This window comes from Balaenoptera borealis (assembly GCF_965194805.1).
Source record: "Balaenoptera borealis genome assembly, chromosome: 16".
Classification (NCBI taxonomy): domain Eukaryota; kingdom Metazoa; phylum Chordata; class Mammalia; order Artiodactyla; family Balaenopteridae; genus Balaenoptera; species Balaenoptera borealis.
In genome coordinates, this window is record NC_138872.1 from 51,898,235 (window position 1) to 51,910,557 (window position 12,323).

The 12,323-nt window shown below is 57.2% G+C and overlaps 1 protein-coding gene across 9 annotated transcripts in view; it reads right to left on the bottom strand.

Annotated features, from left to right (window-relative positions):
• Window positions 1-1,813: 1,813 nt before the first annotated feature.
• Window positions 1,814-12,323, bottom strand: part of ABCA3 (ATP binding cassette subfamily A member 3) — a 44,908-nt gene continuing 34,398 nt past the window's right edge. For 8 of the 9 annotated variants that reach the window (XM_082360381.1, XM_082360380.1, XM_082360375.1 and 5 more), the window contains 11 exons: window positions 10,664-10,937; window positions 8,770-8,974; window positions 8,194-8,413; window positions 7,764-7,922; window positions 7,314-7,486; window positions 6,570-6,698; window positions 6,264-6,458; window positions 4,330-4,517; window positions 3,686-3,856; window positions 3,248-3,438; window positions 1,814-2,656 (listed from right to left, as the gene is read on the bottom strand). In XM_082360381.1, coding sequence (XP_082216507.1) covers window positions 2,076-2,656; window positions 3,248-3,438; window positions 3,686-3,856; window positions 4,330-4,517; window positions 6,264-6,458; window positions 6,570-6,698; window positions 7,314-7,486; window positions 7,764-7,922; window positions 8,194-8,413; window positions 8,770-8,974; window positions 10,664-10,937 — 2,486 coding nt within the window. In that variant the 3' untranslated portion in view covers window positions 1,814-2,075. Of the gene's footprint in view, window positions 2,657-3,030; window positions 3,105-3,247; window positions 3,439-3,685; window positions 3,857-4,329; window positions 4,518-6,263; window positions 6,459-6,569; window positions 6,699-7,313; window positions 7,487-7,763; window positions 7,923-8,193; window positions 8,414-8,769; window positions 8,975-10,663; window positions 10,938-12,323 lie in introns of all 9 variants that reach the window. The other variant, XM_082360382.1, reaches the window with a different exon arrangement.

Genomic DNA, 12,323 nt, shown 5'->3' on the forward strand with positions numbered 1-12,323 from the left:
GAGGCAAGCATATACAGTGGAGAAAAGACAGCATCTTCAATAAGTGGTGCTGGGAAAATTGGACAGATACATGTAAAAGTATGAAATTAGAACACTCCCTGACACCATGCACAAAAATAAACTCAAAATGGATTAAAGACCTAAGTGTAAGGCCAGACACTATCAAACTCTTAGAGGAAAACATAGGCAGAACACTCTTTGACATAAATCACAGCAAGATTCTTTTTGACCCAGCTCCCAGAGAAATGGAAATAAGAACACAAATAAACAAATGGGACCTAATGAAACTTAAAAGCTTTTGCACAGCAAAGGAAACCATAAACAAGACCAAAAGACAACCATCAGAATGGGAGAAAATATTTGCAAATGAAGCAACTGACAAAGGATTAATCTCCAAGATTTACAAGCAGCTCATGCAGCTCAATAACAAAAAAACGAACAACACAATCCAAAAATGGGCAGAAGACCTAAACAGACATTTCTCCAAAGAAGATATACAGATGGCCAACAGACACATGAAAGAATGCTCAACATCATTAATCATTAGAGAAATGCAAATCAAAACTACAATGAGATATCATCTCACACCGGTCAGAATGGCCATCATCAAAAAATCTAGAAAAAATAAATGCTGGAGAGGGTGTGGAGGAAAGGGAACACTCTTGCACAGTTGGTGGGAATGTAAATTGATACAGCCACTATGGAGAACAGTATGGAGGTTCCTTAAAAAACTACAAATAGAACTACCATACGACCCAGCAATCCCACTACTGGGCATATACCCTGAGAAAACCATAGTTCAAAAAGAGTCATGTACCAAAATGTTCATTGCAGCTCTATTTACAATAGCCAGGACATGGAAGCAACCTAAATGTCCATCGACAGATGAATGGATAAAGAAGATGTGGCACATATATACAATGGAATATTACTCAGCCATAAAAAGAAATGAAATGGAGGTATTTGTAATGAGGTGGATGGAGTTAGAGTCTGTCATACAGAGTGAAGTAAGTCAGAAAGAGAAAAACAAATACAGTATGCTAACACATATATACGGAATCTAAGGGAAAAAAAAAAAGGCCATGAAGAACCTAGTGGCAAGACAGGAATAAAGACACAGACCTACTAGAGAATGGACTTGAGGATATGGGGAGGGGGTGGGGTGAGATGTGACAGGGTGAGAGAGTGTCATGGACATATATACACTACCAAATGTAAAATAGATAGCTAGTGGGAAGCAGCCGCATAGCACAGGGAGATCAGCTCCATGCTTTGTGACCACCTAGAGGGGTGGGATGGGGAGGGTGGGAGGGAGGGAGATGCAAGAGGGAAGAGATATGGAAACATATTGTATATGTATAACTGATTCACTTTGTTATAAAGCAGAAGCTAACACACCATTGTAAGGCAATTATACTTCAATAAAGATGTTTAAAAAAAAAAAAAAAAGAAATAAGAGTGCGTCAATAAAAGGGAGCTGATGCTGAAGAAAACTCTCCTGGAAAATGGTGTAAAGCCCACGAGTGGCCCTGGAGCCAAAGGCCTCCTGCCCACCCAGCTCCACACCCTCCTCTGCCAACCCTACATGCCTCTTTCCTCACCCTGGACAAAGGGTCTTTCAGGTGGCCATTTAGCTACCCTGATTGTGCACTTGCATTTTTGGCTTATTCCACAGCAGCGAGTTCTGTAAACTGACTACGTATCGGGAAAAACGAGCACTTGTTTTTGTCTGGAACTTGACACAGGAGGCTCGTGCTGGGACTGCACTGGGTGACGGGGCCCGGGGGCCCACCTCGTGACTCACAGACCACGGTCATGTTCCCTCCCAGCCTTTATTTTGCGGACAGTCACCACGCACTAGGTGTGCCCTCCATGGGTGGCTGCTCAGCCCCACGGTGGTCCCCAACTGGCCTCCCGGCCTGTGGCTCACCCCTCCCCTCACCGGCCACTCTGGAAGACACTGGTGGGATGACGCTGGGCTCAGGGCCGGCTCTGTCTGGCGCAGTGTCCACCCTCTCAGGAGAGGGACTCCAGGATACCCAGCTGCACTGGAAACCAAGACCTCAGTGCCTAATTCAGCCGTATCTCCCCTGAGGACAGTGACAGGCGTCTTTCTGTCCATCCTGGGCAGCCTGGTGAGCCCGATGCCCACTGTCCTGCAGGCCTCCCCTTTCACCCCAGGGAAGCTCCATGCCAGGTGCGAACGCAGCGGTATGGCTGGGTACTCTCGACCCCTGGGTCAGTGAGGCCCCTTCCGGGACAGCTCTCCGCCCAGACCCCGCAGCCTGCCCACACAGACTGCCCGACACGCTCTTGGTGGGGATCTTGAGTTCTGGACAGCGGGCTTCAGAATGCCTGAGACGCGGACGTTCCCATGCTGCTTCCCAGCGTGAGGGCGCGACACACCCGGTCCATACTGTGCCTTGATTCTTCAATCCATTGTAGAAAACAGTGATCAGAAATAAAGGTGTAGGATGAGGTGAACTCGGAGCAAGAGAGGATGCCCACCTGTGAGCCCGGCTCCTCACGGCCCCTCGTCCTCGACAGGTGGCTGCAGGTGGGCGAAGCTCAGGAAGACCTGCTCCAGCGAGATCTGGCTCACAGAGTAGTCGTCCATGCCATACTTCTCCTTGGCCTTCTCCAGAACACCAAACACCTTTGGAAGCAGAAAAGCCACTGTTAACAAGCCAGGGCCTGGCTCCTCGGCTGGTCTGGGACTCCTCTGGCCATAGGGGGTGGTAAGGCCACCAGAGATCCTACCCCTGCACGGGGCGAGCAGGCCCCGGCACCAGGCTTCCTCCTGACTCTTCCCAGCTCAGAGTATGACCTTTGGGCAAGATGTGTTACCTCTCTGGGCCAGTCTCCTTTTTTGCACCATTTTTTTTCCAACTCAGATACTTGAGGTATAAACCCCCAAACCTAGCAGATATTAGGGTGAGTGTTAGAGCAGAAACTGAAAGTGATTCCTCCTTGGAAAGAGCTGGCTGGAGAAGGAGCAACTGCTGGAGGCCCAGTGGGGCCCAAGCTCACCTTCGCCCAGCTGAGGTCACTGCCAGGCAGGTGGTAATGGACCATCCCTTGGTGCTCATCTTCCAGGACGCTACCTGCACAAAGGAGAGACCGTGTCCCCCTGAGGGCCGGGCTGGATGGCCAAGGGAGGGAGGCCCAGGCCCCTGGAATCGTGGCCCTCGTCCCAGGGGTCAGGGATGGACAGACGCACAGACGACCTCTGCACAGCGGCACACACCTGGGAAGGTCAGGTCCACGAATGCCTTGAACTCTTCCAGGGCTTCCTGCTGCCTGTCGCTCCGGATCTTGGCCCGTAGGGAGTAGCCACTGCCAAACTTGCTCTTGAGGTGCTGTGGGCTGCCCAGGCACTTGAACTGACCCTGCACCATGATGGCCAGCCGGGTGCACAAGGCCTCACACTCCTCCATGCTGGGAAGAGGGAGTGCAGGCCTGATATAGCACTGGGGGATGCTGATGCCCACCCTCCACATCAAAAGCTGTGCACATGGGAAAGTACTGATGCCCAGATCAGGCTGTTCCTGATTCCCATACTCAGGGTGTGGCCCACACGGTAGAGCCTAGGGATTCTCCTCAGACTTCACCAGATGCTGACAGGTCTTCTGTCCACCCAGCCCCTCCCGGCCCACCCCTCCTACAGCCCCGGTCCTGGCTTTACCTGTGGGAGGTGATGACGATGGCCTTTCCGGACTCGCGGGCCCTTGCCACGGTGTCCCAGAGCAGGCGCCGGGCCACGGGGTCCATGCCAGTGGACGGCTCGTCCAGGAAGATGACTGCTGGCTCTCCAAGCAGGGCAATGCCGGTGCTGAGCTTCCGCTTGTTGCCGCCGCTAGGGCAGAGGGGGTGCAGGGGAAGGTAAGGCGGATGATTAGCATGGGCTCTCCGGGTCCCAGCACAGGACCGGGCCCAGTGATGGCAGAGTGTCCCAGGTGAAGAAGAATGAGGTGAGCGTGCCTGGAAAGCCCACCTCATAGAGTAGGAAGCCCTAGAGAGAGCTGTGCCCAGGGGGTTGGTCCACAGCCCCACACAGAGCAGTAACACCACCTGTCTGCACCTAAGGGGGCCTGACAGGGGGTCCTGGCTGTGCCTCCAGGTGGCAGGAACCTGAGGGGCAGCCCCTCTCATCTGGAGCTGCCTGGGCCATGCTGCCAAATCCTCACTGATCCTGGAATGATGGGTGGGAGCTCCAGCCCCTGACCCGCGTGCCCCCTGCTCTATGGTAACAGAGAGCCTGACTCCACCCTGGGAAGGCCTGAGGTCACTGAGGCGGGGGGCAGGGCAGGGGCCGGAACACAGGCGCACCTGTACGTCCTGACCAGCTTGTTGGCGTGCGGCTCCAGGAGCAGGCCCCGCAGCGTGTTCTCCACGCAGGCGCTGATGTAGCACTCGGGGACGCCCCGGAGCCGGGCGTACATGACCAGTGTCTCCCGGCCCGTCATGTGGTCCAGCAGGGCATCAAACTGGGGGCAGTAGCCAATCCGCTGCCGCATCTGGGGTTGGAGCACAGCCGGGAGACAGCAGGTCAGAGGGTTTCTCTCAGGGGATCTGTCTAGGGTGGTCCCTCAGTCGGTGCACAGGCCCTGGCGGCCTCCCACTGCCAAAGTTTGCCGAGCAGCACTTTGTTGGGGTTGCTGGAGGGGCTTGGCTGGCTCAGTGGCGGGGTAGGCACCGGGAGCCAGACTGCCCCCCACCCAGGGGTCAGAGACAGGTCAGAAACCGGTCTACCCCGGGCAGCACAGGGGCGGATGGATGCAAGAATGCATTGATTATACAAAGTGACCGTGTCCATGCAATGCTTTACAGCTGACAGATACCCGTTCATTAGACGCTTGACAAACATCTAATGTGTGCTGGGACCTTTCTTTTTCCTCCTCTATTAAGAGATGTTTGCTGGCAACACCTTTGGGGTGGGGCGTCACCTGGGCAGATGGCATGGCAGCTGGTCTCGGAACAAGTGGCTACGTTCAGCACAGCCAGGATGCCGCGTGGCAGGCCTCCACCTCCAGCCACGTTCGGCAGCTGGTGGGGACAGGCAAGCCTGGTTTCTGTGGATTCCAGAGATGTGGTTTCTTTTTCTTTAACCTCTTTGGGGTTCTTAGACTTCTGGAATCTGTTCTTAATTGGTCTGGGAAAGTTCTTGGCCATGACCATGGCAGTTACTACCTCTCCCCCCGTTCTCTCCTTTCCTGCTGGAACTCAGATTAAACGTATTTCAGACTTCTCACCTTGCCTCCATTTCCTAGATCACATTTACAGTTTCCTCTTCCTTGCGTATAATTTCAATCTTGTCTGTTTATTTGAACACAGTAACACAGTTGTTTTATAATCTGGGTCTGGTAACGGCAAATCCAAAGTGGTGGGCTTGTCCTGCCGTGGAGCCCTTGTGTCTGTGGGCTCCAGCCGCAGCACCCTGTCTGCTTTGTTTGCTTTGCTTGTGCACTGCTCACAGGCCTTGAAGCACTATGTGAGGGGCTCTTGGAGGCCTAGGATGAAAACCTTCCTGCAGAGAGGGTGTGAGCTGCAGTGTGGTGGCAGAGCCACCTGGAAGCCCCTGCTGCCAGTTCAGGAGATGCAGTCATTCCCAGGCACAAGCATCTTCTCTGTTCCTTCCCCTGCCCTGCTCAGCACACGGGAAACCGTCCATGCAATCCCCGGGGGTAGGGAGAGCAGGAGGGTGGCCTGCTTCATCCTAACGTAGAGGGGTGGTCCTTTGTTTCTGCCCCATACACTCGATAAGGTCCCTAAACCCAGTCACCGGGACCATAGCGCCCTCTGTGCAGGGGCACTCCGGTGGAGCCTCTCGGGGCTTGCAGATTGCGGAGGTCTTCACCATGCCTCGGGCTCTTCGATGCTCTTAACTATGTGGTTTGTCATTAACATTTTATCCTGCTTTTGGTTCTCGGTGGGACGTCTGGTTTGAACAGCCCAGAACACCATTATTATAAATCTATGCACACAGACTAGAGTTCTTTCCAGTGGGCAGAGTTCTGTGGGTGCCACTCTGTGCCCAGGTCCAAAGAAGCCACTTCTCCGGGAGGGACCCGGTCTCGGCCCGCCTGCCAGGCCTGGTCCCGTCTGGCCGAGGGGGCTGTAATCTCCTCAGTCTTCTCCCCATCACTTGCTTACCTTTGGCCGCGGTCACTGCCTCGTCCTGTTGTCCATGAACCATGAGCCAGAGACAAGCCCCATCCCTACCTCCCGGGTGCCCTTCTTCTTGCCTCCCTGGCTGTACCCACCTTCCCGATGTCAGAGCTGATGCTGTAGCCCCCAACAAAGGCGTCCCCAGAAGTAATGGTCTCCTCCCCAGTCAGCATTTTGAAAGTCGTGGTTTTGCCGGCTCCGTTGAAACCCAGCAGGCCAAAGCACTCCCCTTTCTGGACTGCGAGGGAGACCTTGTCCACGGCGAGGAGGGGCGCTCGCTGCTCATACACCTGCACAGTGCCCGGGAGAAAACACAGCTGTGCGGAGGCTTGGGGACAGCCGGGAGCCAGCTCTGGGGGGGGGGCCGGGGGATAGACCCGCGGAGAGAGGGCCCGCCTCACCTTGGAGAGCTCCTTGATAATCAGAGGCGTGTCCAGCAGGGAGTCCAGGCTGGGGGCCAGGATGCGGTTCCTTTCATCCACCACGTCCTGGTCTTCAGGAAGCGCTGACGTCTGGGTGTACACTTCTGTCTAATTGTTCCGGAGAAAGACCACCAGGGTGAGCTCCCGCCAGAGAGGTCCTTCCCCATGGGAGGAAGGGCTAAACTACTCACCCCAGCTCAGCCCCACGTGTGCCGACTCAGACCTCCCACAAGGAGAGCTGGGCAGCCGTAAGGGCTAACATTTGCCTCGAGGAGACACAAACTACCTGGGGGACAAGGACGGTGCAGGACTCATGGAGAAAACCACGAAACCCCTTTTCTTAGAAAAGTCATATCTTAACCCCAATTAGCCCTGGGTTCCTGTCCATCCAATGCTGTCTCAACAGGTTTTGTTTGTTTAGGGAGAGAATGTATGTGACAAACATGAGGGCGCCCCAGCCCACATGCCTCCACTGAGACCGAGGTCCCTGAGGCCCCAGGCTCCCTCGACTCCATGGCTTCAGGGTCTTGGGAAGGAGAGCCCCTGGGGACGGTGAGGCCGCAGCCCCTCCCAGGCTGCGAGCGCTGCCGATGGACACGCAGCCGGGCTGTGGCCAGTGTTGAGGCCCTCCCTGTGTGGTGGCCCCAAGGAAGCCCAACCTCGGTTGGAGGGCGCCCTACGCAGAGCAGCCAGAGGCCAGACGGGGGCCCTGGAGCTACTCACCAGCGCTCGCCTCCTCCGGAAGGCACACAGGCAGGCCTTCAGCCTCCACAGCAGATCGGTCTCAATGAGGAACAGCAGGGTGAGGTAGGCAAACCCTGAGGTGGCCATGGAGGTCACGAACCTGCCAACCCCCGGAGCGCTCCATGCATAGAAGTTCTCCTGGTACTGGATGTCTATGCAAGCAAGGGACAGGGTGCTGTGGCCATGCCCTGAGCGCCCCTCCCCTCCGGGGTCCCAGCCCATGACCCTCTCTCTGGGACCGTGAGGTGCCTGCACCCAGCCCCCAGGGTGGAGGATGCGCTGGCGCGGGGCCCACTGGGCTTCCGAGGGTGTGTCACTGCCACACGGGGGCCCCAAGCACCTCCTGCGTTTTGGTGGCTTCACCATGCGAGGTGGCCCTTGTGCCTGCGATGGGGGACAGGCTGTGCCGAGAGAGGCCTGGACACTCACTGTGTTTCCGGCAGTAGTGGGCTGCCACCTCGGAGGAGGTGCAGTACCTCCTTGTCTCGTAGTTCTCGTAGAAACTGCTGACCGCCATCCCCAAACAGTGGTTGGGCAGCACCAGGAACACGCGGTCCAGGGTTCTGGAAAGTTCTTCTAACTTGACCGCTGTGGGGAGGAGGCACAGACAAGTCAGCGCTGGAGGACACACCACACCTGCCTCCAAGAACAGAGCAATCGGGAAGGGCAGGTTTCTGGAGTTCCCTGCATAGCCAGCTGTGCCTCCCCCAGGGATCAGGCACCAGGCCTCCGGGGCAGCACCTCTGGCAGGCGGCCCCACCGGCCTGCCCGGTGCCCCCATCTGGGCCTCCCCCATCGGGCTGAGCAGCTCTGTGGGTGCAGGGATGGGGGTGCAGGGAGGTGGTCTCCTGGCTCCCACCTGGGATGCGCATGATGGTGACCACGAGGAAAGTGGCGATGCCCGACAAGATGTTGAATATGGTCAGCCTCGTGTAGGCGGTGGCCGCCCCAGAGAAAAAGAAGCTCATCAGGTACATGAGGGGGATGATGGCCCAGCCATAGAGCATGAGCAGCAGCAGGGCGTCGGCCACGTGGCCGTCCTGCGTGAAGGCGTGCACGTCGAAGGCTTTGAACACCACCTGCAGCAGCACAGACAGGCGGCCGGCGTGCCCACAGGGGGCGCATGAGCCCAGGCCCATCAGCCCCTCTGGCCGTTTCTGCCCCCCACCCACCTCCGTGGCTCTCCTGGTATCCTCCCTGAGGAAACAGGGAGCTGTCCACCAGGGCACCTGCTCCAGGGCCCTACCTACCAAAGGGGGGCAGAGGCTGGGGGTGTGCAGACAGGCGAGGGGGGCTGCCAGGGCATTCCCAACCTCCTCCCGCAACGGGGGCTGAGCTGCCAGCATGGACCCCAGGCTGGTTTCAGTCCACGCAGGGTCCCCAAGGCAAGCCCCCTGGACGCGTGGGGGAAGGGCCCCAGCACCATGCAGCTCACCAGCAGCAGCAGACTGGGGACGAGGAAGGACATGAGGTCCCACAGCAGAGCCGAGAGCCAGAAAGTAGCCACGTGGACTCCGCTCACAAACTGCACGTGCTTGGCCTGGACGGCCCTCTCGCTGACCGCCAGGATGGAGAATGTGCTGGACAAGAACGCCATGGCGAAGAGCAAGTTGAGGGCGATGTCGAATCCCTTCCGGCCCCTGCGGGGGTGAGGAGGGGGCGCACCGACAGGTCAGGGACAGAGCACAGCATGTCCGGGCAGGTGGGGGTATCAAGTGCTGGGTCACTACTGTCCAAAGCAGGTGATGCAGTGGCCCAGCCACTAAAGGGTTTAAGAGAGAACATGAGAGCCTCAGGGTCTCTGCACCAGGAAAATTCCATCCCCCTGAGAACAGCTCCTCCTCTGGACATCCTATCCCCAATGATGGCAGTGCCACTCTCCCAGTTGCCTTCAATCTGTCCCCGTGCCACCCACTCCCCACAGACACTCAGGTATGGATCTGAGACCTCCACCTCGCTCTCTCTGGCTGCCCCAGTCAGACCCGCTGTCGGGCACAGCATCAGGGTGGTGGCCGTCTCCCCGCTCTTGAGTGGGCAGGACATTCAGGTGCCAGCAACATGTTCCAGAAACCAGCGCTGACAGCATTATTCTGTAGCTTAAAACACCCCCACCCCACGAAAGGTTCAACAAATGGTGCTGGGACAAATGGATGCTATGTACTGAGTGAAGTGCTAACACAACGTGGATGAGCCTCAAGAGTGAAAGAAGCCAGTCATGAAAGGCCACGCACATGGTATCTGATTCCATCTACGTGAAGTGTCCAGGACAGGCAAATCCACGGAGACAGAAAGCAGACTCCTGGCTGCTTAGAGGTGGAGGAAAGAGGAATGGGGAGTGACTGCCAGTGGTCCCGGGGTTTCTTTCAGGGATAATGAAAACGTTCAATAAAATTATATTGTGGTGATGTCTCCACGACTCTGAATATACTAGAAACTGTTCAGTTGTACACCGTGAACAGGTGAACTGTATGGCAGGTGGATTATATCTCCTAGAGCTGTTACAACAAAATGAAAACTCCTGTTCCTTGTCCACTGTCACCCTACTAAGCCCGACTCCTCAGCCTGATCCCCGGCATGGCGAGAACAGAGGACCACCGCTGTGTCTCTGCTTCCGTGGTGGGGACTGGAGAGAGCAGAGGGGGAGGGAGACACTAGAGGGCCAGGGCACAGTCTAAAATGGGAAGTGGGGATGAAACCGCCCCCCACTGATTAACTGCCCTGAGGTAGGGTGATGGTTCTGAAATTAATTGATTTTTCCGGCTTCCTCTGGACGGTCCCCAGTGGTCTGGGGACTCTGCAACCAGGAAGAGGGAGAGTCCCACACACATGATGGTGTGACAGGCCTAAGGACAGAGATGCCCAACGGGCTCCCTGACTCGAGGCCACTGAGGGGCAGCGACACACACAACAGCTGCGTGCTGCAGGCTGGACGGGAGCAGACACTCGGATCCCCCAGGGACAGTGGCCAGCAAGAGCCGGGTGCAGATTTGGGAAGAGGGCACGGCCCTCCAAATCCTCAGGAGTCTCCCGTGGGGCCTGGGTGTATGGGGGCTGTGGTCTCACCAGCTTATCTGCTGTCCAAGGGAAGGCTGAGTATGGAAGGCTGAGAAGGATGTGGGGCAGGAGTCCCCAGCCAAGAACTGGGAGATTCCTGAGGGCAGAAACAATGCTGTTTTTACCGCTGTGGCCCTTGGGGGTCCCTGGCAGTGCCTGAGGTGGTCAGTCCTGGTGAGGGGTCCCGACCTGATGGGAGCAGGGTCCTGACTGGGCTGGGCCAGGTCCTGACCATGCGGGGATGGGGTCCTGAGGTGGGGGGACAGTGCACATACTCGTTGAACTGATCCTTGGCGGCCTGCAGGGCACTCCGGGGCTGAGGGTAGTTGGAGACCGTGATGGAGGCCTGAGGGCCGCACAGCAGCTTGAACAGAAGGTTGTCCACGATGGCCAGCGCGGTGGCCGGCGAGTGGTACGCCTGGTTGTTGAACAGGGCAGTGACCACCGTGCGCTCGCCCACGTCTCTGAAGGATGCCGCCACCAGGCACCGCTCGTTAAAGCCGCCCCCCTCCACCGAGGCCCTGAAAATCAGGAACTCCTCCAGGTCACCTGGGGGTGGGCAATGGCAGAGTCAGCAGCGTCCTGCGTCCCCCTCCGAGGCCCTGCTCTGTGGGGCTCTGAAGGGCTGGAGGAACAGCAGAAAGGATGCATCACCTTCCACCCGCACGCCGTCCACGGACCATGGGGCCACGCAGGGGGAGCAGCAGGACCTGGGGCTGCAGGCCTCGGGGGGGACACCCCCATAGCCACAGGAGCTGAGTGGCAGGGCAGGCTCTTCCTTCTCCCCCACAAACCCCCCGTTCACACACTAAAGGGCCTCTCAGAGATACAGGGCCCGGACCTGGGCCAGGGTCAACGTGGCAGGAAGAAGGCTGGATCAGGAGGAGGTGAGGGTCCAGAAGTCAGAGCTGTGGAAACCTCTGAGCTGCCTGAAGGGTGAAGCCCCCAGTCAGGTGCAGGGAGGGGCGGCCCTAGGTAGGCTTGGACCAGCCCTCAGGACCACAGGGGTGGGTGAGGGGCTACGTCCAAGGGTGCAATTACACAGGACTGTCCCTCTATGTCTCTGTTTTTCCAGTTTTCAAAGAAGGAATAAGTACCCTTTTATAATCATAAAAAAATAAGAGTTTTTAAAAAGAGTGGCCTGAGGGAAAAGGCCCTGGGAGAAGGAGCTGTTCTCTTGACACGCGGATGAGCTCCAGCGAATCCCCACTTCACATCAGATTCTCTGGGCAGTTGGGTTCTGGGCAGCCCATATGCCTGGCATTCTCCTGCAACCCAAGGGCAGCAACAGAATCCCAATCATGCCAGGTCCGTCACTTTGCTCCTCAGCTGTGGCACAGAGCAAGCGGGGGTTCTGACGGGGGTGGGGTCAGCTGTCCACCCACGAGTGACCTTGGGGGCATTCAGTTCCACTAGCTCACGAGCACACACTGCCCAGCCCACAGCTAGCCGCACAGCTGCAGGGAACCAGCATTTCACACACGCTCACTGCTCCCGCCTTGCCTCTCACTCAGCTGTCGCCTGGGGACAGCGATGACACCCACACTGTGGGACCCCAGTGTCAGCGAGGGGACAGGGACCCGTTGGTGAATCCTAATGGAGACAGTTACAGAGGCTCCCGGCAAGGTCTGCTGTGGCTCTTGGCACACAAGGAAAAGGGTCAGATGCATTAGGTGCAGCGTAATTCACCCACAGTAAGGTGCTCAGGACTGAAAGTCCCCACGCTCCATGAGGGAGCAGGCAGTCTGGCCTTCCACACCCTCCCAGGCCCGGGCATCTACGGCACTGTTCTAAATCCCTGGAGCCACCACGCACCATGACAGCCCTGAAATCTTCACACCAGGCCGAGTGACAGGCAGAAAACAAGATGGGATGGAATGGGGGTGACAAACAAGGCGCCCACCACTGTCAGTAGGGCTACTCAGGGCCCTGATC